This window comes from Glandiceps talaboti, chromosome 8 (assembly GCF_964340395.1).
Source record: "Glandiceps talaboti chromosome 8, keGlaTala1.1, whole genome shotgun sequence".
Lineage (NCBI taxonomy): Eukaryota > Metazoa > Hemichordata > Enteropneusta > Spengelidae > Glandiceps > Glandiceps talaboti.
This window is the reverse complement of record NC_135556.1, coordinates 9,681,731-9,704,076: the sequence shown is the minus strand read 5'-3', so window position 1 is coordinate 9,704,076 and position 22,346 is coordinate 9,681,731. Positions and strand designations below refer to the sequence as shown.

The window sequence follows — 22,346 nt, the reverse complement described above, 5'->3', positions numbered from 1 at the left end:
GAAGGTTTATAAAACTACGTATCTGCTAACTAAATATATGTACAGGTAAACAAAAAATACATTTACATCAATGGGACCCTGCTATGTTATACATTTTATACTAAAATTACTTGGAAAACATTTACTTGACAATGCTAAACCTGATATTGCAAAAAAAAATTATTTGGTTTTCAGCATGGCAGCGTACTGTTTCTGTCTGAACGTTTTGGGGAAAAATATCTGAAACAGTATGTTAACTTTACTGAGACCTAGTCGTTTATATCAAAAGAGTTTGATATATTATTACACTTTTTCTCAACATAATAGTATGAGTCAATGCGATAGCATATAGTAGTATTTGGTGTTATTGTTGACATGAATGCACCCAACACAGCCTAGAAATTGCCAATGGGTGACATTTCTAGCAACTGAGAGAATCTAAAAATTGCCCACATGCATATGCTTACTGACGCCAACAGTTAATCCTGGCTTGAGCTTTAAACTTTGCTGCCTCACTGAGTTACTGATGTCATAGAAACCAATACACATACTAAACCTGTGTATATATATTGTGGGTAATATCTTACATTTAACAAAACTGACATATTTACTACAATCATAATTAATATGACAAGAAGTTATGGCGACACCAGTAGCGCAGGGTTTCAAGCAGCCCTCATAATAAAATTGTTGGTAATGTTTGAAATTCTTACCCTTTTTCTGAAATCTGAAGTGTTAAACATACTCATAAAAGACTATTTTAATTATTACATTATACAAAGATCACAACCAAAAAAAGGATTACTTTTAGGTTATTTCACATAATTATGATGTCACTATTACATCATACTACCACAGAAAATTCATATAACACACATGATTGCAGCTGCATGTGATAAGGCCCTGAACACATACCCTTCCAATAGTTGTGTGCACTAAGGCCCTGAACAATGAATACTATTCTTTGATAAGGCCCTGAACAATGAATATTATTCCTTGATTAGGCCCTGAACAATGAATACTATTCCTTGATAAGGCCCTGAACAATGAATACTATTCCTTGATTAGTCCCTGAATAATGGATACTTCCAATATTTGTGCACACTAAGGCCCTGAACAATGAATAATATTCCTTGATAAGGTCCTCAACAATGAATTCTATTCCTTGAATAGGCCCTGAACAATGAATATTCCAATATTTGTGTATGCTGAGGCCCTCAATAATGAATACTCTTCAAATGTTTGCTTGTGATAAGGCCCTGGACAATGGATACCACTGCATGATAAGGCCCTGGGCAAGGAATATCCTTCCAGTATCTATGTATGTGCACAGGGAGCAGCGAGCATGTAACTGATTGATCGATCGATCGATCGGTTGATGTATTGATTGATTGATTTATTATTTGGTTGAATGATTGATTGATCAATTTTTGTGGTGCAGTATAACTTACGTTATGTGTGATATTGATCAATTGACTCATTGAGTTTTAAAACTATTTCTTTTTCTTTCCCTGGTTACTTTGCTCTCAGCTGTTGATCTCAGACCACTAAAAGTCTGAGGCTGTATGTAATTCTCTCCTTGCTTTATTGACTAAATAAAGACGCCTTGTCCATTCTTCTAATCTTATCTTAATTAAAACACCCCTTATCTTAAAACTGGCAGGAGATCACTTACATTAACAGTTTGCTTTATCTCTCATCTGCTGGGAGATTATCACACTGGACAAACACTCGATCATGCATAAACTAGTAAGGATTCTCTTCCTTACTAGTTTATGCATGATCGAGTGTTTGTCCAGTGTGATAATCTCCCAGCAGATGAGAGATAAAGCAAACTGTTAATGTAAGTGATCTCCTGCCAGTTTTAAGATAAGGGGTGTTTTAATTAAGATAAGATTAGAAGAATGGACAAGGCGTCTTTATTTAGTCAATAAAGCAAGGAGAGAATTACATACAGCCTCAGACTTTTAGTGGTCTGAGATCAACAGCTGAGAGCAAAGTAACCAGGGAAAGAAAAAGAAATAGTTTTAAAACTCAATGAGTCAATTGATCAATATCACACATAAAGTAAGTTATATTGCACCACAAAAATTGATCAATCAATCATTCAACCAAATAATCAATCAATCAATCAATACATCAACCGATCGATCGATCGATCGATCAATCAGTTACATGCTCGCTGCTCCCTGTGGTATGTGATAAGACCTTGAACAGTATATACCCTTTCCATGTTATTACCAAACGAGACTCTGAAATCGGATACCCCTTCGTCCACACTGACATCTCCACTTGTACATGATGATACCTTGAACAGTGAATGCCCCTCTTAATATCTGTACATGATATCGATATGACCCTGTGTACCATGACAGTGTATGGATGTCTACGGTCTGCGCCCACCTTACCAGATATAACCTAACACAGTCAACAAAACTCAGCTGTAAAGTTCTTAACGACAAAAATTGCTGATCAGATTTTGTGACTGGTACCAGTGAAATGCCATGTAAAAGTCACTTCAACTCAATTTGAATTCATGATTGTATGGAGTCTATCTATCTACACACATTTTGCGATTACACATATCTATGGTACATGTCACAAGAACACTATAACTATGATCAGTTTCACACAAAACAACATCACTCCACTGTCACAAAACGTGATCCCCTCTTAACTTACTGCAAACATTTGTACAAATCAGGTATCGTATCATAGCTTCACTGAAACTGCTGCTGTTCATTCATTTCAAACAAGTACAGGGGCTGGCTGTCCCCAAAACTTCAAGTAATATCCAGTGAATACAATATGCAAATTTGTTACAGCTTTTCCTGGCCTGTTGGACCAGATAACTTTCTATGTACACTACTAACTATAAACTGCGTTATTTATGCAGTGTTGTATATGATATTCATTTTTGGGTAGTTGGACAGGGGCGGGGCGGTATCTTAACTTGGCTTTCGTCTCATATATTATTGGCCATAGACTGGTGTATTGGTGGTTGGTAACATCGCACCTGTTCTACTGGCAGGTTGTCTGAATCGCTGGACTTCAGGAATTTATTGAGAATAGAAAATATCTGCTGGTTTAAGATCTGGAATTTCCTCACTCTGTCAACAAATCTCCTGAGGGGCTGAAAGAAAACAACACAACAAGACTTTAAGAACACTGCGATGACAGAAATAATAGCTTGAGTCATGGAGTTTGTGCTATCAACTGTTAAAGGGAAATATGCCACTTCAGGAAATAAACGAGGTATTTCCATAAACTTTGGATTCTGACACATAAATTTTGTTCAGTTGCCAAGAAATACAAAATTGAAACTATTGTTCTTTGAGTAGTACATCATTGCCTCATGGGTCTTAGCAGAATTAATATGGGTTAGATGAACACTGAATATTCATGACTCCTAAGTACTTATTACCTTCAGCAGTGCCCCCTTTAATGGTGATGTGTACTTCCTAAACTCCCTGGGGATGACCCTTTAAACCTTACACCTCAACTCACTGGGGATCATACAATCATTGCAGCCTCTATGAGCAAACAGGACTAAATCCTTCACATAATATCCTCTATCCTACCAGGTCCAAATTTTAATATACATGTACAGCTTGGTTGACTATAGCACAAATTGGGGTTGAAATCTAACCCAAGGACAAGCAACTCAGAAACAAATGACAGTGGCTTGGCTTGAACAAGCAGCTTGCATATACTTGGTCAGCCACTTCGAGCACTTGACCACCATGATTCAAACATAACCATACACCATAACCTTGGCTTTTATATACGTATACAGTTTTGACTTCTATCCTGCAGGGTTGTAAACCAGAAATAGAATCATGCCTACAGATGTTGTTTTTCAACGGCGACATAAAAAACTTGAATGAGTACTCACAATGCCCTTGACCGTGTCCTCTTTCATGTCCACCCTCTGTACTCGCAGGATGTGGTAACTGAAGTCCAGTGCTTCAAATTGTCTTTGCTGTGAGAGTAGAACAATTAACACACATCCAGCCCAGTCTAAGCCTTCACCAAAACACTCTCTGTGAACAGATAAACAACAGAAAATCTACTTAAAATTTTACATACCTTTTAAAACATACTATAAATTGCTGGTACAGAGATTACCTTACACTAATAATAATCAAATATAAACGATGCCAATCAGACGTCAGCAAAAATTTGTGATTTGCTTCGAAGAAATTTTTTGATTCTGTGAGTAGAAATTTTCATTACCAAATATTGATTGTTTTGCATACATATACACTGACAAACTGTACATCAATTGCAAATTTTTTGGTCTTGAAATCCGACAGGGTTACAGTTTTGATTTCATGCAATAGCTTTCATCAAATTCTGATATCTTCTATCAATTCACTGGAATTCGTTTACCTGAACATATAAAGCAGGGTAAAACTTTTAAACACTTCAAAGACAATTACAGAGACAATTTTTTTATCTAACTTTCACTTGGTATATCTGGAGGTATAATATCACAATGTGTGTATTTTCATGTTCTAATGTATTTTAGAATTTGTAAGTGGATTTTTGTGTGATTCTCAGTTTGATGTATGAAGGCCTCAATGGAAAGAAGCCAACCCTTCAATGCTTTGTGTTGTTTGTAACACTTATTGAGTTTTATCCTGAATAAAGATATTTTATAATTACAATAATAATAAAATTCCAAAGTACTAGATTCTTGATAGGTCAAAAGTCTGTCTTGTGATTGTTGACCCAAACTGACCTTTAGTATCTTCACAAGGTCATGAATGTAAGCTCAACATAATCACAGTGAATTACTGTTCCTTGTAAACTAATATTCCAGCTGCTTTCAACTTGTAATGTTTAGACATTCTTTGGCAAAGCAAGGCTTAAATTGACAATCATTTATATCGTACACAAGCCAAGTTGAACATATTCCAACAAAAATATAGGATGTATCACCAGGACATTCTAGTAGTCATGACAACATGTCTACATCATTGTTCTGTGGTGTTCAAAATATGGGTCAAAACAACAAAATTGTCATAACCCCCCCCCCCCCCCCCCCTTCTCAAATTAAGTTTTTGCAAGTATGAATACTTGTGACATGATGTATTTGTCACTATTTGTCATTGGACTGTAAAGATCTCTTCTTTGTCATTTTTGTACTTTGCTCTGCTGAAAGATGAAAAATATTGGGGAATGATAAATAATAATAATAATAATTATTATAATTAATTATTATTGTTCATTCATCGGATAGATCACTTTTATCAAGACATGACACCAACACAACAACCCAAAACTATGGTTTCCGTGCCTTTTCCATCGTAGCACCGATCCTATGAAATGAACTACATTTTTAACATCACTCCTTATTGTTCTATTGAATCTTTTACATGCAACCTGAAAACCTATCTTTTTAGAGTTCATAACGGAATGTAACTTTCCAATTTTTTTTCTGTCTTTCTGCTTTGTAGGGCTTTTTAGTATTTCCATTTTTTATTGTTGTAAGACACTTTTTAGTATTTCATAGTTTGATACTTTTCGTATTTTATCCTTTTTGTTGTGTACAGAGCACTGAGACGTAGTGTAATGTGTTTTTAAGAAATTAAATAATAATAATAATAATCATAATAATAATAATAATAATAATAATAATAAATAAATTATTATGTTTGGTATAATTTCAAGAAAACATTTGTACATGAACACAGTCACCAATGTTATACTAAGATATGTGATCTTGAATTACTACTCTACAATGGAGACATGGTACTACAACTGCTGACATCAGATTGTGGATGAACAGAACCTGTTACAAACAGGGAAAGTAAACAAAAGAACTGGGTTAATAACACTTGGCTCAGCATGTTGGAATGGTAGAGACTTGTGTTACACACCATGGTTAAATAAGAACAGTTTTATGGCCTCTTTATGTGTACATGAAATGACAGGGGAACAGTAAATGTGTTTGCGAACATGAACTATTATGTAAAGTGGCCATAAAACTGTTCTTATCAAATTATTGAAGGCAATACAAGTCTCTGTACTTCCAACATGCCGTGCCAACTGTTATTAATCGAATTCAGTTGTTTACTTTTGAAGTTTGTAACAGGTTCCATTCCTCCGTGCTCTGATGTCAGCAGTTGTCCTTTGAAACTATTACCATTAAAATCTGTGACTAAAAACAGTTGACACAGAATAATCTACTTTACATGTAATCCAGAACTGGACCAGCATAAACGTTATTTTTTTATATCTAGAATTGAGTTGTGATAAAGGGAACTATTATTGGGAAGAAGAAATGTTAAACTCTACAAATGTGTGCAGGAAGCTGAGAGTTTATGAACAGTGAATGGGTCACACAGATATGGATGACACAGGAAGCTAAGGTCAAAGTCCTTGAACACACATCATTTCCTTCCCATGTATACTGTATATAATGGATAATAAAGTGAGACTGATAGTTGTTTGATGTACAGTCATTATAAAGACCATTATAGATGGACTTCATTGGATTGTATGAGGTTAAACCTACCAGTGTTTTCTAGAAAGAAGTGCATATTTAAGTAACGAGTAAAACAGTCCCGATCAATTATTATTATTTTTTGTTTTCTACTATTCTATAAGTTGTGATGACTGCTATGATATATTCAATGTGACACTATATGCAAACATGTACATGATGAAAATTATTCTTTTTTAACTGTACTGCCATTTCTCTTATAGGTGGAACATACACACATGTGTATCTATTAGACACACGTACAAACCACTCACATATCTGCATATACACATAAGCTTGCATATACGCACACATGTACACACACACATATACACACATACATACATACATACATACATACATGCATGCATGCATACACATAAACATACACATGTACACACCCACACATCGCATACACACACATTTTCATGCATACACACATATATATATATGGTAATTTACACATAAATGCACTTGTATGTCTGTCTGTGTGTGTGTGTGTGTGTGTGTGTGTGTGTGTGTTTGTGTGTGTGTGTGTATGCAGACAGACACAGACAATAATATATGTGACGGCATACATGTACTGATACTTTGGCATTCTTTACACTACCTTTGTTATAAAACCCGATGACTAATAATAAGTACTCCACTTGTTACAAAAATTACTGACATTTTTGATAGTCTACTTGCTCCAGGGCCATGTTCTTTCTAATTAAGATTGTCAGGAACTGCAATAACAATATGACCATGTCTCTGGACTACTAAATATAATATTCACATGAGTGGCAAGTTAAGTATTAAATAACAACAGCAAACAATTGAATGTAGTGAACAAACCATTGAGTACTTGCTGTGAGACAGAGTTTGAAAAATGGCATATTTCTATATACATACAGCAATTATGAATATATACAGGCACAGACACATACCTACACATGCATGCACATCTATGCACAGACAGACAGACAGACAGACAGAGACTGATAAGACAGACAGACTCACACAAACACACTGACAGATAGTCAGATGGATGGACAGACGGATGGATGGATGAACTGACAGATAGTTGAGTTCCTGACGACCATGTTCTGATTTTACGCTGCTTTATCTTCACACATTATGTCAAGTCAATGTTGTTACTCGAGGCATTAAATGTGGTTCAACCCCATGCTGGGCAAAGCGCAAATGGCACATGTCGGTAGTAATCCATCACAAATTGATAGGCTGTCGCTCATTAATATTCATTTGGTACAGCTGTGAACCGTAAAAACATAAAAACCGAACTCCACCTCCAGTCTGCTGAAACTAAAATCACATGGGGACACGACAATGTCATCAAGTTTATATGAACACTGTAGGGGGAGCACAGAATTCTGTGCGAGAGTAATGTCATTGACTAGACATAATAAGTGAAGATAACGTAGTGTAAAATCAGAACATGGTTGTCAGGAACTAGACAAACGGACAGAGTCAGACAAACTTTTTCTTCAGCTCTGCCAGACAACTATTTCAACCAAATTTCAAACATAATCTAACACAACCTTTTCATAACCCAGAAATGTGAAAACCTGAATGTCAAATAATTACCTGTCAAATGGAATTTCCCATAACAGTTAATTTGACACTTTTATTTTGAAAAGATGTAAGTCAATCCTGATAAGAAAAAGGTTTACAAGGAGAATGGAAGTGCCACCACATGAAAATAAATGGATTAATTTACACACAAATTGACTATACTATTGCAGCTTTTCTGATCTGCTGAGACTGGCTGACAGACAAGCTGCTGAGAAAGTGAGACCTCTGGTTGTCTTTATCAGTGGGAAACTGTTCCCATACAGTACGAGACTACATATACGTGGTGGGCGTTCGGTATGTAGGCCAACAGCATGCATCACTATTTATTTATACCACCAACTTGATCAAATTACTTTGCAGTTCTATAGTTACTTGTATTATATGCAAGTATTTACAACAAAAACTATCCACATAAAAAGGTAGCACTGCCCTACATTTTACTATGTCTTGCGTTTGAATGAAGACCTCAACTGCTTGCAACTATGAATAAATAGTTTCATTTGTTCATTCTTACATGATGTTGTTCCCAAACTATGGAACAAAGAAGTTTTTGCTTTTGATGACAAGAGCAATTGTTGTCATGATGATACTTGTCAATTGTCTGTACTTGATATAACACACAGACTATAGCAGAAACTTGTGTTTACTATTAGATGGCTGTTCTCAAAGTCGACTTTGAAAGGCTGACATCATGCATGGTCATTTTGATGCTCTGTACAGCAGAACTATATTTGATTGGCTCCAACCAAATCTGGTTGCACTGTGCAGGATATTGGGCAGTTTAGTACAGTCATAATTTAGAAGCCTGATAGGGCTGAACAACACGACTTATTTTTCAATCTATGAAAAACTGGGATTTCATATTTGTGAAATTTTGTGTCTGAGATCAGAAATATTCTAACTATGATTACAACACTATGTATACAGTGAATGGAGTGAATAAATTATTTATGTCCTTCCCTACTATCTAACTCTGTGTATTCTATCTTTCAGGGCATGTTTTTTGGTTCTTTTTGTATCATCTGATTCTTAGGTCTTTCTATACATACTTTACCGTTTATCTGAACTTGCGGTGTATCGTTCTATTTCAGTACACATACATGTACGTTTGTCAGGTTTTCCACCTACACATATCTTGCCTTATATTTTGTAAAAGAATATTCATTCAAAACGTTTTGCAGGTACATCAGGACTGTTTTACTTGTTACTTTTGCACTCGTTAGTATATACAAGCTAATCAAGGAATACAAGCTGGTCTCCTATGAATGGAATACATCATTCTCAATATGTGCCTCTGTGAGCATAACTGTTATTATAGTGTCAAATTTCAGTGTTCTGGTGGCGATAACAGAAACTTGGAAGTTATCCAGCTTGGAATTTACGGGGTCACACTAACCTGTTTCAATAATGCATTAAACCTTATACAAGTCATGGAAATCTTTAAAAAACCATTCCACTAAAAAATGGTATTCAAACCCTACCTGTCTTATCTTAGAATTTAACCAACTCGTATATACTCAGGCAATTTAACAACCTCATGATAACATGCATATCAGTCATTTCCCCATTTATGGCCAAAACAAATCTCTTCTTATGTCAACGGTGCTCAAAATGAAGTTAGAGCACAGGGTAAAGGACAAATGATCAATTTTGTACTCACGATTTTCCGGATTTCTAATATCATTTTCTGTATATTTCAAATAAAGTTTTAAATACTGTTTCCTCTCACTGTTTTTTTCTATTTCCTACCTGATATCAATGTCTTATCTGAGTTTATCAGCTTTGCATTAATTAGTAGCTTGCTAGAACAAACTCACTATTTGCCCAAATGAACGCATTATACCGTGAGTGTAAACATCAACTGATACGACTAATGATAATACACGGAAAGGGGTGAAACTCCAAAGGGACGTGTCCAGAAATTTGCAAAGAAACCAACTTTCAAACGGTACAATGGTAATTCCACAACCAGAAATCCTAAAGTACAAATGAAGGGAACATTGATGAAGTTACAGTATTGAAGCTTGTCTGTAAGTGCCCTAACACGAAACCAGGCCAACACACTGACAATGTACCGATGATATCCGTAAAGCAGGAAGTCGGAAGTTGAAACCTTTGACCCCTGAGTTGTTTATTACTGGTGACATTTGCCTAACTTGTAAACAAATTACCCAGGATTCTCTGGGAATAAACTCGCATTCTGTCAATCGCTATCTTCGCTTCGTAGCAAATGTTGGGACATAAGGAAGGAGAAAAGGGCAAAATACACTCTTGAAATACTGCACAGAAGTCAATACTGTTTCATTTTTGAGTTTCGTCCTACATTTTTCTCATTTTTGTGACGTTTTTGCACTATTTAATAAAAACCAAAAGTGTCTACCGTGTACCAAACGACGCGACATTCTATTTTCGAAAATGTTGATCATGCTGCACGGGTTACATTTTGGGGACATTTCTTCGAATACGTCGGCTTTTAAATATATCATCCATGCTACATTTTTCACGATAGACATTTTTGGTTTTCAATCGTGAATATCTATCGTGCAAGCATTTCTTGGACAACGTCAGCGGTTTAATATGCCAATCCTACATCCATGATCGATCCTACTGAACGACACATTGTTTTGTTCACGCGACAGTCGTTTTTTGGTTTTCAATTGTGTCAAAACTGTCTTTGGAAGCATTTCTTCAAATACGTCGGCTTTTTAATTTGAGAATAAAATAACTATGAATGATAATAACATATGCATGATTTTACCATTTATTTCCTGTTGTTTTGTGAATTCATGAATAAATTAAGTGGCAGGGTGATTTACGGATGTCCTCTGGACATGTCCCCCTTTGGAGTTTCCCCCCTTTTCGTGTATTACCATTAGTCGCATCAGTAGATGTTTACACTCACGGTATAATGCGTTACTTTGGGCAAATAGTGAGTTTGTTCTAGCAAGCTACTAATTAATGCAAAGCTGATAAACTCAGATAAGACATTGATATCAGGTAGGAAATAGAAAAAAAACAGTGAGAGGAAACAGTATTTAAAACTTTATTTGAAATATACAGAAAATAATATTAGAAATCCGGAAAATCGCGAGTACAAAATTGATCATTTGTCCTTTACCCTGTGGTTAGAGCCAGGAGTTGATTGAGGATGTTTAAAACTATATGTCAACACAATAATCTATAAGCTGTGATTACATAGTGTACATTGGCAACATTTGTGGTCCATTAATTAGCTCCACCAAACCCTGATAATAGGGCATAACTGGGGTTGTTCCCTAGTGGTCCATTAACTAGCCCCACCAAACGCAGATAACAGGGCATAACAGGGGTTTGCTCCCTAGTGGTCCATTAATTAGCCCCACCAAACCCTGATAATAGGGCATAACTGGGGTTGTTCCCTAATGGTCCATTAACTAGCCCCACCAAATGCAGATAACAGGGCATAACAGGGGTTTGTTCCCTAGTGGTCCATTAATTAGCCCCACCAAACTCTGATAACAGGGCATAACACAGGTTGTTCTGTATCACACTGATTACATTATGTTTCCATAACAGTTTCACCAGACCATGATCAGTTACTGTTCGAAAGAATTGAACAATTTGAAAAATAGCATTTTTTCCCCAATTTGTACATGGTCTTATACCTTATTCAACAGAAAACACTGAACAGTGTCTGTACATAATGGCTCTGTGGAACAACAAGAATTTTGCTTATCTCATATCCACATTTGTGATGTTATTCATTTATTTGTGGAGTATCATGTGTTCAGTTTTTGAGAAAGGGCAAGGTATATTTCAGAGTATTGAAAACATGTGCATTGTTTGATGGATGCATGCTGAGGGTAAAGGTTGGGAGAAGTGAACACCCAATGTGATGTACCACTTGTTAGAACATTCTCAAACATATTTTAATAATCCTACATTCCCCTCCACTAGGAAATACTGTACTTAGCTGGAGATGTGTTGCGCCAATCATACTGTGGTCCAACTGAGCTGCTGTATTTGCAACGATGTGAACTTAACCTGTGGGTCATGTTTGCAATACTCTTTCCCTTTTGCTGAAAGGTTAATTAGAACTCAAATGTGTTGATGTCCAATATGTCAAAATGAAACTGATACCTCGAAAAATTGGATTTCATCCAAGCACTCAAAAAAACAAAGTCATCCTGGCTTCATTCAGGATTTCATTATGACAAATCACTGAAAAAAACCCCGACAGATTTGAGTCTAGCCCCTTCTGATACAGAGTCAAACTGCTTAGAACTTTAAAAGAGTGTGATGTGATATGATATACAAAAAGTCACTTTGAGGTCATTTGTGTGGGCAGATATGCAATATTTCACTATTTTTGGCTCTGTGCTATCTTTTACTTTCTTGGGTTTCTTACTCTAAACTACTGGCTATGGTGCACGTTGTTGGCAAACATATCACCATCTATTGTGTTATAATGTTAAAAGTTTAAAAGTGACTTGACATTTTCAATAGAAAGGACATGGCCTTGTGGTTTATGTCAAATACAGATAAATAACACAGACAAGAACTTAAGAAGTTTAAAGTGGTCATATGGATGAGGATTGGGTATCTACGGTACTTTGGATTTGTAATTTGTCATTAAACAATTTCATCATGTCGTCCTACTTGAAAAATGAAATTCAATGTAAAATAACAAAGACCAAATCTGTGTTTGTAAATGCTAAAAAATGAGTCCCACCATGTCAATATTTCTTTGTTTCTTTGCACCATGTCTCATTTTATCACCTGTCATTCATGTCTACACAGCCTTCACCTATAATTCTATATCTCCTTGCACTGTGTGTTATTAATTAGCTGTTACGCCATGTCTACAGTACAATCCCTTCATGTCAATGATTCTAGGTTTCCTTCACTGTGTGTGTGTGTGTGTGTGTGTGTGTGTGTGTGTGTGTGTGTGTGTGTCATTTTATCACCTGTCATTCATGTCTACACAGCCTTCACCTATAATTCTACATCTCCTTGCACTGTGTGTAATTAATTAGCTGTTACGCCATGTCTACAGTACAATCCCTTCATGTCAATGATTCTAGGTTTCCTTCACTGTGTGTGTGTGTGTGTGTGTGTGTGTGTGTGTGTGTGTGTGTGTGTGTGTGTGTGTGTGTGTGTCATTTTATCACCTGTCATTCATGTCTACACAGCCTTCACCTATAATTCTATATCTCCTTGCACTGTGTGTAATTAATTAGCTGTTACGCCATGTCTACAGTACAATCCCTTCAGGTCAATGATTCTACATCTCCTTCACTGTGTGTGTGTCATTTTCTCAGCTGTCATTCCTGTCTACATTCCCCTTATTTCTAGGTATCCTTGCACTGTATGTCATTTCATCAGCTGTTATTCATGTTGTCTGGCTAGAGATATTAAGTTAGCCCAACAGCGATAATACAGATATATCATTTCAGCTTTCTGTAAATGTATATCTGATATCAAAGACACCATGTAGTAATTGCTGATTTTCAAATGCCTTACTATAATCCCTCGATACCAGACATGAATAAAAATGTCATGTAATCACTCCCCCCCCCCCTCCTCCACTTGAGCACTTTGTGAATAGAAAATCCATTTTTTTGACAGCATATGGAATGTGAATAATTGAAGAAAGACCAATTTTCCTTATATCTGGTGCCTGTCACATATTTACAGTGTTGTCATGAAAGTGGTGCAGGCTGAGTTCATAAATGTTTTACTTGTCAATGAGAGAAATACTCGTATAAAATCACTAGTGAATACTGAACTATTCTTAGTATAATGTGATATGTTGATGCTTGCCTTCTATGACATAACAACTGTCTTCTGGCGTTGTTAGAAAAGTTGATTGCTCAATAAGTTTCCTTGACATTTTTGTATAATACACATGAGAATGTCATCAGAGAATGACCCATTTACTATATCTTCATAGCATGTTTGATTTCAGTCAATTGCAAGTAATAGTTAAGTATGCTTCAGAATGTTGAATACTGAGAGTACTGTTTAAACACACAGTAAAATTTACACCCCAAAATTTATAACCTCTGCCTGTGCCCCTTCAAGGGCAGTAAATAGGTAAAATTCGCAAAGCATTTTACCAAGCTTCCCTACCATAATTGTGATACCAGGTATAGAAACTAATTCTACCTGATTCCTCCCTGTTGTCAACAGTGTTCCCTTGGGCAAAAATATTGGTTTCACCTCTTGTTTGTCATTGCGTCAACATTTCTAAGAAATGCATACAAGCATTAAACACCTCTGCACTATCTAACTCACTACATACAAGTTGAAAGCATACTACAACGGGTAACACTGAAGTAAAACACTTTCTGTATGTGTGCTACACTTGTTTATAGCATTCATATCAAGAATATAAATATACTGTTTCAATTGGTTTGTTTACAGGCCTCTCTAATGTGGTCAATTAGCAAATGAAACAGTATACTTGATGTGGATGCTATAAACGATTGTGGTACATAACAGAAAACGCTTTACTTTGGTGTTGTGGGTTGTACTTACTCCACTGTGAATTCGTTCGCCTTAAGAGGAAGACAGATAACAAACTGTATAGCACTCCATAATCGGTGAAATTCTGTACATTCATCCACATTCATCACACCATTGGCTGGTGGAGCGCCATGCCACACCATATCATCAAGGAAACTTTTAATCCTTGTTAGTACAATCTCAAACATTGTCAGACCACAACACAGTCTCTCTTTGGTCAACAGATCTCCTTCTCTGCTTATCTGTGCTTGCTAAAAGAGGAAAAGACGACCTTGTAGTTCACATTTGAGAAAATAACACAATGTATCAAAGCACTGAGTATAGTATTAAAATTGAATCATGTTGTTAACATAACAGAGACAATTAGTAACTAAGTACGTAGTGGCTTCCTCCAATGTTATTCAGTTGCTATGGACACAGTCATGGTTGCTATGAATTTAAGTTTTCGTCATGGCTGCTAGAAATTTGAGTTTCTGTTTTGGGATGGTGCAGTGGCTTTGGCCAATGTAATTCAGTTGCTATGTTACAAGACAAGGTTGCCATGACCTTTGTATTATGCTTTTGAACAACAACTCTTGATACCCCCCCCCCCCCCCCCCCCACAAACACACACGTCATGTATGTAGCAGTCATGTTCCTTTATATCTATAACCCCCAACCGCAATGCAGTTGTTTTGTAAGTGGGCATGCCCCAAACTATCATGATTTAGCAGTTGTTATGGGCATAGTCATGGTTGCTATGAGTTTCTATTTTGGAATGGACACTATCTAACCATACATCTCTCCTTTATCTGCACACCTGTCTTCTTGGTTATTACATCACATTACTAGTCAAGTGATGTATAGCCAACGTTGTTCTAATACTCACCTCTGTAACACCCAGTTTCTCTATAATAGGCACCACTTGTAATGGCGCATACTTGGCTTCAAGTTTCTTCATCTTACCCTCTAACTTCTCTCCATCTATCAATTCAAACGTAAAACAAATCAACAAGTCATCATCTATAGCAGTATTTCTGCTAAACTTTTAGACTACGAAACAGAGATGCTATGAAACAGGAAGGGCAGTGTTTTGGCAAGAATGGAATACCATCGCATGATATAAACTTTAAAAAGGCATTTTCATAAACTATGGGTTCTGGAGTCAATTTTATGATTTTACATCACTTAAATTCTGCTCATGCATATGCATGTCTGCTGACTCCAATGAGAAAATGCATGATGTCCATGGCACAGACCCTTCACTGAACAATGAACGAGGAACAAGTTTGAACCCAGTATTTCTCAGCAATCATGCGTAATGTATGCGATATAAAATCATGAAATGACTCTCCAGAACCCACAGTTTATGAAAATATCTTTATTTCCAACAGTGTTGTTCCCCATCAAGGGCAGTATTAAAGTAGGTCACATCTATTGGAATTCCTAAGGGAACAGGCTTTCAGACTTGGGGAAATAGTTGCTGCATAACACATGAACAAACCTTGAGGTAATAGACGTGTACTCGTGCCCTTACAGCTAGGCAATAAGTCTATAATAATACATGCACACGAAATGGGCCTATTATAAGTTTTACTAGATTTCCTTCCTATGTTACCATGGTAACCAAACCTTAATGAAACCACTCCAAAGGGGAAATTGTATACTTTCATTACATTCAACCTTTTTTTTTTTCATGGGGGACCATGGCAAAAAAAACTTTTAGTGAATGAACTGTGATAGCTCTGACCTACTTTACATGTCTGGACATATTTAGTGCTATTGACTAAATTCCAATGTCTGGTTTGTGGTATAGATAACATCAGCTATATAATTAATGATATAATAAGTCCGGATATTAATTTCCCAGAAATTGTTGACCCGTACACATGAACTGCGCAGAATTTGAGTTCAAAGGAGTGTTTCTTTTACAGTACTTGACTCACCTCTTCCAATGTGGAATGAACCTCGAAATTAGAACTTGTGAATTTGCTAGATTTTGTTCAACACACTTTTGAATGAACATATAAGAATTCTTATCTTGTGGGTGAATCACTTGATCACTTGCAAAATGTGGGTACAGGTTGTTGAGCATGTTGTGACAAAAATACATTTTTGGGGGGCATCAAGGTAGTCAAGTGTTTTTTTTCTCAACCTGATGTGATTTTTTAAGGCCACAAAATGCGACTTTAGAAATTGTCTGAATGAAGCCTTCCTAGTGATTGTGATATCAGTATATGAGTTCTGAGGATGTTTGTCCTAGATTGTTACGGGTCAGTAATCAATGTGCATGTTTTTAGCAGTTTGAAAAACACCACAGTTCCAATTTAGTATACATTTGTTAGGGACCTAGACTCACCCTTTGTGGGTCATCCTAATGATAATCTTTTCATTACAGTCCCTCTATACCACTTAGAGTGATTACGCACGGTGATGTATTGTAATTTTCATAATTACAAATGTGCATGTTTGTCATGTTTGTCACTGTTCATATTTGTTGTTTGTTGCTTTTTGTTTGTTTGTTTGTTTGCATTTTCATTTTTTGTTTGCACATAACCATTACTAGCTAAGCCTGGACTCCTTGTGTAATGATGTCATCTTACATACATGTAACCCATGTATAATTATTCAACATAGCTAGAACACGTCATTGTCAACATGGGAAGTGATGAGACTATTTGTAATTCTGAAAAGACAAACAAACTCATATGGCAAAGATTTGATACTATCATATAGCACATTTTGTACATTTTAGTTGATATTAATATCTCCCCAAGGTGCATTATGGCTAAAATACGACTACTTCTATTTATCCAGGCTATTCAATATTAGATAACACATCTGTCTTGCAAAAGATGTTTATTTGATTTCATCATACCTTTGACAAAAGGCCTTGGGATGATGTTTTGAAAGGGAGCAGCATGTAAGAGATCACAGACTTCTTCTTGTGCCAGGGCCTGCTCTATTAGCAGGCAAAACAGGACTGCATTGCCCACTTCCCTAAAGCTCTGAAATACATCAGTCTTCAGTTCGGCATACTGGATAATAGATTCCAGATGGGCATGGTAATAGCCTAGAACACCTGCAAAGGAGAAGAATGTACAAGAATGTAAACCCCTCTGACAATGGCTTCCTGTTGAATTGACCCTTGACCTTTCGTGTGTAATCTGTCCTAGAAAGAAATCAGTCATTTGTACATGAAAAGTACCACTATCTCAGCACAAATGGCTTCCTGTATGGTGACCTTGGACCTGTCTGAACTATGACCTGACTGTCCCTTCTTTCATTTGTCACAAATTGGAACTGTCTGTAGTTTCCAGAAGCACTTCATTTTTGTAATGTTTGAAAATTACTGGCATTATTTTCCTTGTTTCAGACATGTCATCATATGTTTTTGTATAAAAGTCGATTTTCAGGTTGTAAAATGCATAAGACAGTGAGATGGCGTCACATATGAGGTTAATTTTCAAGTTGTGTAAAAAGCAGAATGAGGTTGAATTTGCCATCACTTGAAAAAACTCACTATTGGGAGATGCTGCCCTAACACGAATGTAATAATTACACCATAGCCAGTGGAGGGGATGATTACACAAATGTCCAATATCATTAGCTTATATCAACATGTTTCTATAATAGTTGTCAGTTTGTGTCTGTATTTGCTTCAATGCTGATAGTTGATCTGCCATTATCATATGTAGGACTTCAGCTACTGTGTACCAATTATATCAAATAACAAGACTTACACCTGTTATGCTGTACTCTACGGTTAACATACAACATTGATGACACCTACCTGGAGATCCATATTCATACTTTGGTAGCTTACAGACTTTAGGCATGACTTCCATCAATGTCTTGACATACTGCAGAATTGTTCCTTGCAACTACAAATCACAAAGAATAACAATTTAGTATGCTGTATTATGTATCTAGTTCGAAAAAGATTAAATCAAATAGCCTAGGTGAACACTGACTATCGCTAAATGTAAATTTTGACAATAATAATAATAATAATAATAATGTTAGTTTTTATTTAGTGCATTCCCACTCTGTGCTCAAAGCACTTTACAATTATTACCCCTGGCTTGGATCTATAACGGCCCTTCATACTCCCTCAACTCCCAGGGGAGCATACAATCCAGCCTTTATAAGCTCACAGGATTATTCACATTGTAACCCCTATCCTACCAGGTCCCCAATTATGGACTGAGGGCACAGTCGTGGTTCAAATTTTGCCCTGGGACTTTAGCCACTGAGAAACAAATGGCAGCAATGGGGCTCGAACCTCCAACCTGCAGATTCCAAGCCACCCATCATTGACTCATTGATACTTAATTGCAAAGCCACCCTAACATTAGAAAGTAACCACAAACATGTCCTAAGCTTACAAATACTGAAATAGTATACTGTCTTAGTGTAACCTTTCATCAATATGACATTACCATACTGTACCAGAAGTTTAGAGTACGCACTGTGTATATTGACAACAATGCTTGTACATGATTAGATCATGGTATTCCTAATATTTTTCTTCATTCAGCGAGGAAAATATGAGTGAACTAAGGGGCCCTTGTCACTACAAGTCGCTAGATGAGTAGTGACAACCCTTAGGTCATGGTATAGAAAAATAATGGGGAATATCACCATCCTCAGTAATACAAAAAAAATTGGGAAAAGTAACACTTTGACTCATATTTTGAAAACAGCAGAACCAATGTCATAGACACATGTTGTCGTGACACAGAGACGCACATTGTCATGACATAAAACGATCAGAGCATACATTCCATATTTTTTGTTGAACATGGCTTGTGCATGGTATAATCATGTATGAACGGTGTTATGAATTGTGAAAAGGGATACAGCCCAAATTTAGAGTATTTTGCAGTCAGCTATTAATGAAGTTCAATGGCTGTTTCTGGTATAAGAACTTATACATTGTATATTACATATTTTACTTAATCTAATTTTATTTGTCATATAAATGTCCTATAGGGTAAAGACTGAAGCTGGGTTCGTCACTGGTGCAGAGGTGAGTGTCCTCTTGATGGGGGTCACATGATTTATCATATCTTCTAATACACATATGGAACACTTTTGCATTGTATAGATCCTGGACCTTTTGAGAATTTGACCAGTGACTGGGTATTATTAATCGAATATTAAAACCATGTACCACAAAGCTAGTATTTAGATTGAAATGTTGAAACAATTGCCTGGTTATTAAGCATTGTTGGTCAATGTGTGCCAGAGTTACCCGCAAGGATGCGATTGCGATAACCCAGAAGACACGTAAACCACTAATTTATAATGTAGTACAAAACCACATCTTGTTCCCTTTCAATGACTGCATTCATTTCCCATGAAATTAGGGACAATAATTTACACATCCGACGTCCTTCAACGGAAAAACTTTCACCATTTTGTATAAATAAAATAATAGTCTTAAATGATAACAGATGATGTGTGTTTTGTCTTTGATTAGTTTTTCATTGTCTCTGTGTGCCTCACAAATTATAACTTTTTAATGATTAAGTTGACTATACACAGTACACACAGAATCTCTTTGTCTTTGGCACGCAATCATGAAGTATGGTTTGTTTATCAAGTGTTTAGTTCACTGCTGGCTTTGAGTAGTATCCGTAAGTCACGAAACATCACAATGGTCATTAAATCTCCTAATATATTATATACAATCCAGGGCTCAATTTTAACTACGATGCTCAGATTTTGTTAGCCTGTTTACAGCACTGGCTGACTGACTGACTGACTGACTGACTCTGATCGCTGTCACCTTCTCAGCTTATAGTAATCACATTGAAGTCATTATTTCAGACACACCCCCAAAAACTAGTGATTTTGCCATTATCAGAATACCTGTATGTTTCAATTTACAGAATCAATGTAAATTACACACTTCATGTGTTGTGTACAGGTAGAGAGGTCAAAGTTCACTACATCTTAATATGGTAACCAGCGATTTCTAGTCTGTGTTCCGTTTCTCTACAAACACAAGGTTACCTCTCATAATATTGATCAGGACGCACTCAGTGGAATGCCACTCCAGGAAATAGATGTATTTTTATAAACTCTTGGTTCTTCAGTCCTTATTACATCAAATAAATTTCCAAGAAATACCTGTCTAAATTGAAATCTCACAATAACCCCCCCCCCCCCCCATTGCCTCATGGGACTTCACAGGCATACACATGTATTAGATGCACACTGAATATTCATGACTATTTATTGAAAGATAATGAGCACTTAGGAGTCATGAATATTCAGTGTGCATCTAATACATATGTATGTCTGCTAAGTCCCATGATGTAATGTTGGACTAGTATGAGAACAAGAGATGAAATAGCGTTTCAATTTGGTATTTTTTGGCAATCTTGGAAAATTTATGGGATGTGAAATAATGAAAGGACAGACTTGTTATTTTGATTTTTTGAATACAAAGTCCATGATGCAATGCGTTGTTTTTTCTGGAATTGTAATAACTTCATGACAGTCTCAGAATAATAGGGGGGGGGGGGGGGGGTATCTTTCTATGTTAGTTATTGTCAATTTTTGTTCTGTTTTTTACAAAAAAAAAGTTTTTGTTAACATACGTTTATGTCCATCTGCTTGTGAGGTGACAAAACATAGGTTTTCTTATACACTAATAAATAAGTGTAATTTATATAGTTTGTACAACACTGTTTGAAAGTAACCTTACCCCATAGAATGGCTGTACATGGTCACTTTTGTTTACCATTTAGAAATATACAAACCATAGCACATGTTAACGTGGTGACCATGAGAAATTACATGTTTTTCTATATATTTCCATTAAAGATACATGTAGCAAGATTGTCCTTGACTTTTAGGGGCTGGGAAGATAAATAAAGTCAAAGAGAGACTTTTGTTGATCACATTATTCTAAAACCTGAAGGGCATACTTTCACACCACTATGGAATATAAAGTTTCTCTTTGAATTTGATAAGCAATAATTGGTTTAGCTTTTTGCATTCTTGACCCTACGACACTTAAGTTCACCACACATGTTTGGAGCCATTAACGTTATACGTGTATGTCAGAATCTATACAGCTCAAAGTGAGATGTATTTGTCACTGGACTGTATACAGTCGATTTTACCTACTGGTATACAACAGAGACATTCCTTTTTAAAGGCGTGGGTTTCAATCCCAGGTTCTGACTTATTAGTGTGTTATCAGTGGCACCATGAAGAATAGAAAGGTTCATCCTTTTGTTCTGGGCCAACTTTTTTTCTATGACTGTTTTTCACACCTAATGTTTAAACATAATCTAAACTGGGCCTTTAAATGCCTGGATTCAATCCCAGGTCGTCATTTGAGTGCTAGCTTATCAGATGAGCCATTAGGATTGTTCTTTTGTTCTGGATCAAATTTTTTTTTTAGAGCTCTGCCAGACAACTGTTTTTGACATTTAAATGTTAATCCTAATCTGAACTGTGCCTTTAACTTGAGACACTGTTATTATCTGACTGTTACATACTGTGACATTTACATAAAACTCATATCTATATTATAGTATCATACTAACTGATATAGACCTATGCCTTGAAGCATAGCCAGTGGGCTTCTCCACTGTCTATGGATGAAGTGAGTAAAACACATCATACATATACATGTATATCATTGACAGGTTTATGCAATGTACATTTCATCTATGATTGTACTGTCAGCAACAGCTTTTGGGTAATACCAAAAAAACTAAAACTAGTGTCAAATCATTTACTATAAGTTTGCCTAACTGCTAAGACTACAGATCCAGTGATAATAACATGTGTC

The 22,346-nt window shown here is 36.2% G+C and overlaps 1 protein-coding gene across 1 annotated transcript in view; it reads right to left on the bottom strand.

Moving 5' to 3' along the window:
• Positions 1–1,942: 1,942 nt before the first annotated feature.
• Positions 1,943–22,346, bottom strand: part of LOC144438934 (cytoplasmic FMR1-interacting protein 2-like) — a 64,027-nt gene continuing 43,623 nt past the window's right edge. The window contains exons 22-27 of the mRNA XM_078128161.1: positions 18,324–18,414; positions 17,409–17,612; positions 15,420–15,514; positions 14,564–14,802; positions 3,875–4,022; positions 1,943–3,112 (exon numbers count right to left, since the gene is read on the bottom strand). Of these exons, the coding sequence (XP_077984287.1) occupies positions 2,945–3,112; positions 3,875–4,022; positions 14,564–14,802; positions 15,420–15,514; positions 17,409–17,612; positions 18,324–18,414 (945 nt within the window). The 3' untranslated portion in view covers positions 1,943–2,944. The remainder of the gene's footprint in view (positions 3,113–3,874; positions 4,023–14,563; positions 14,803–15,419; positions 15,515–17,408; positions 17,613–18,323; positions 18,415–22,346) is intronic.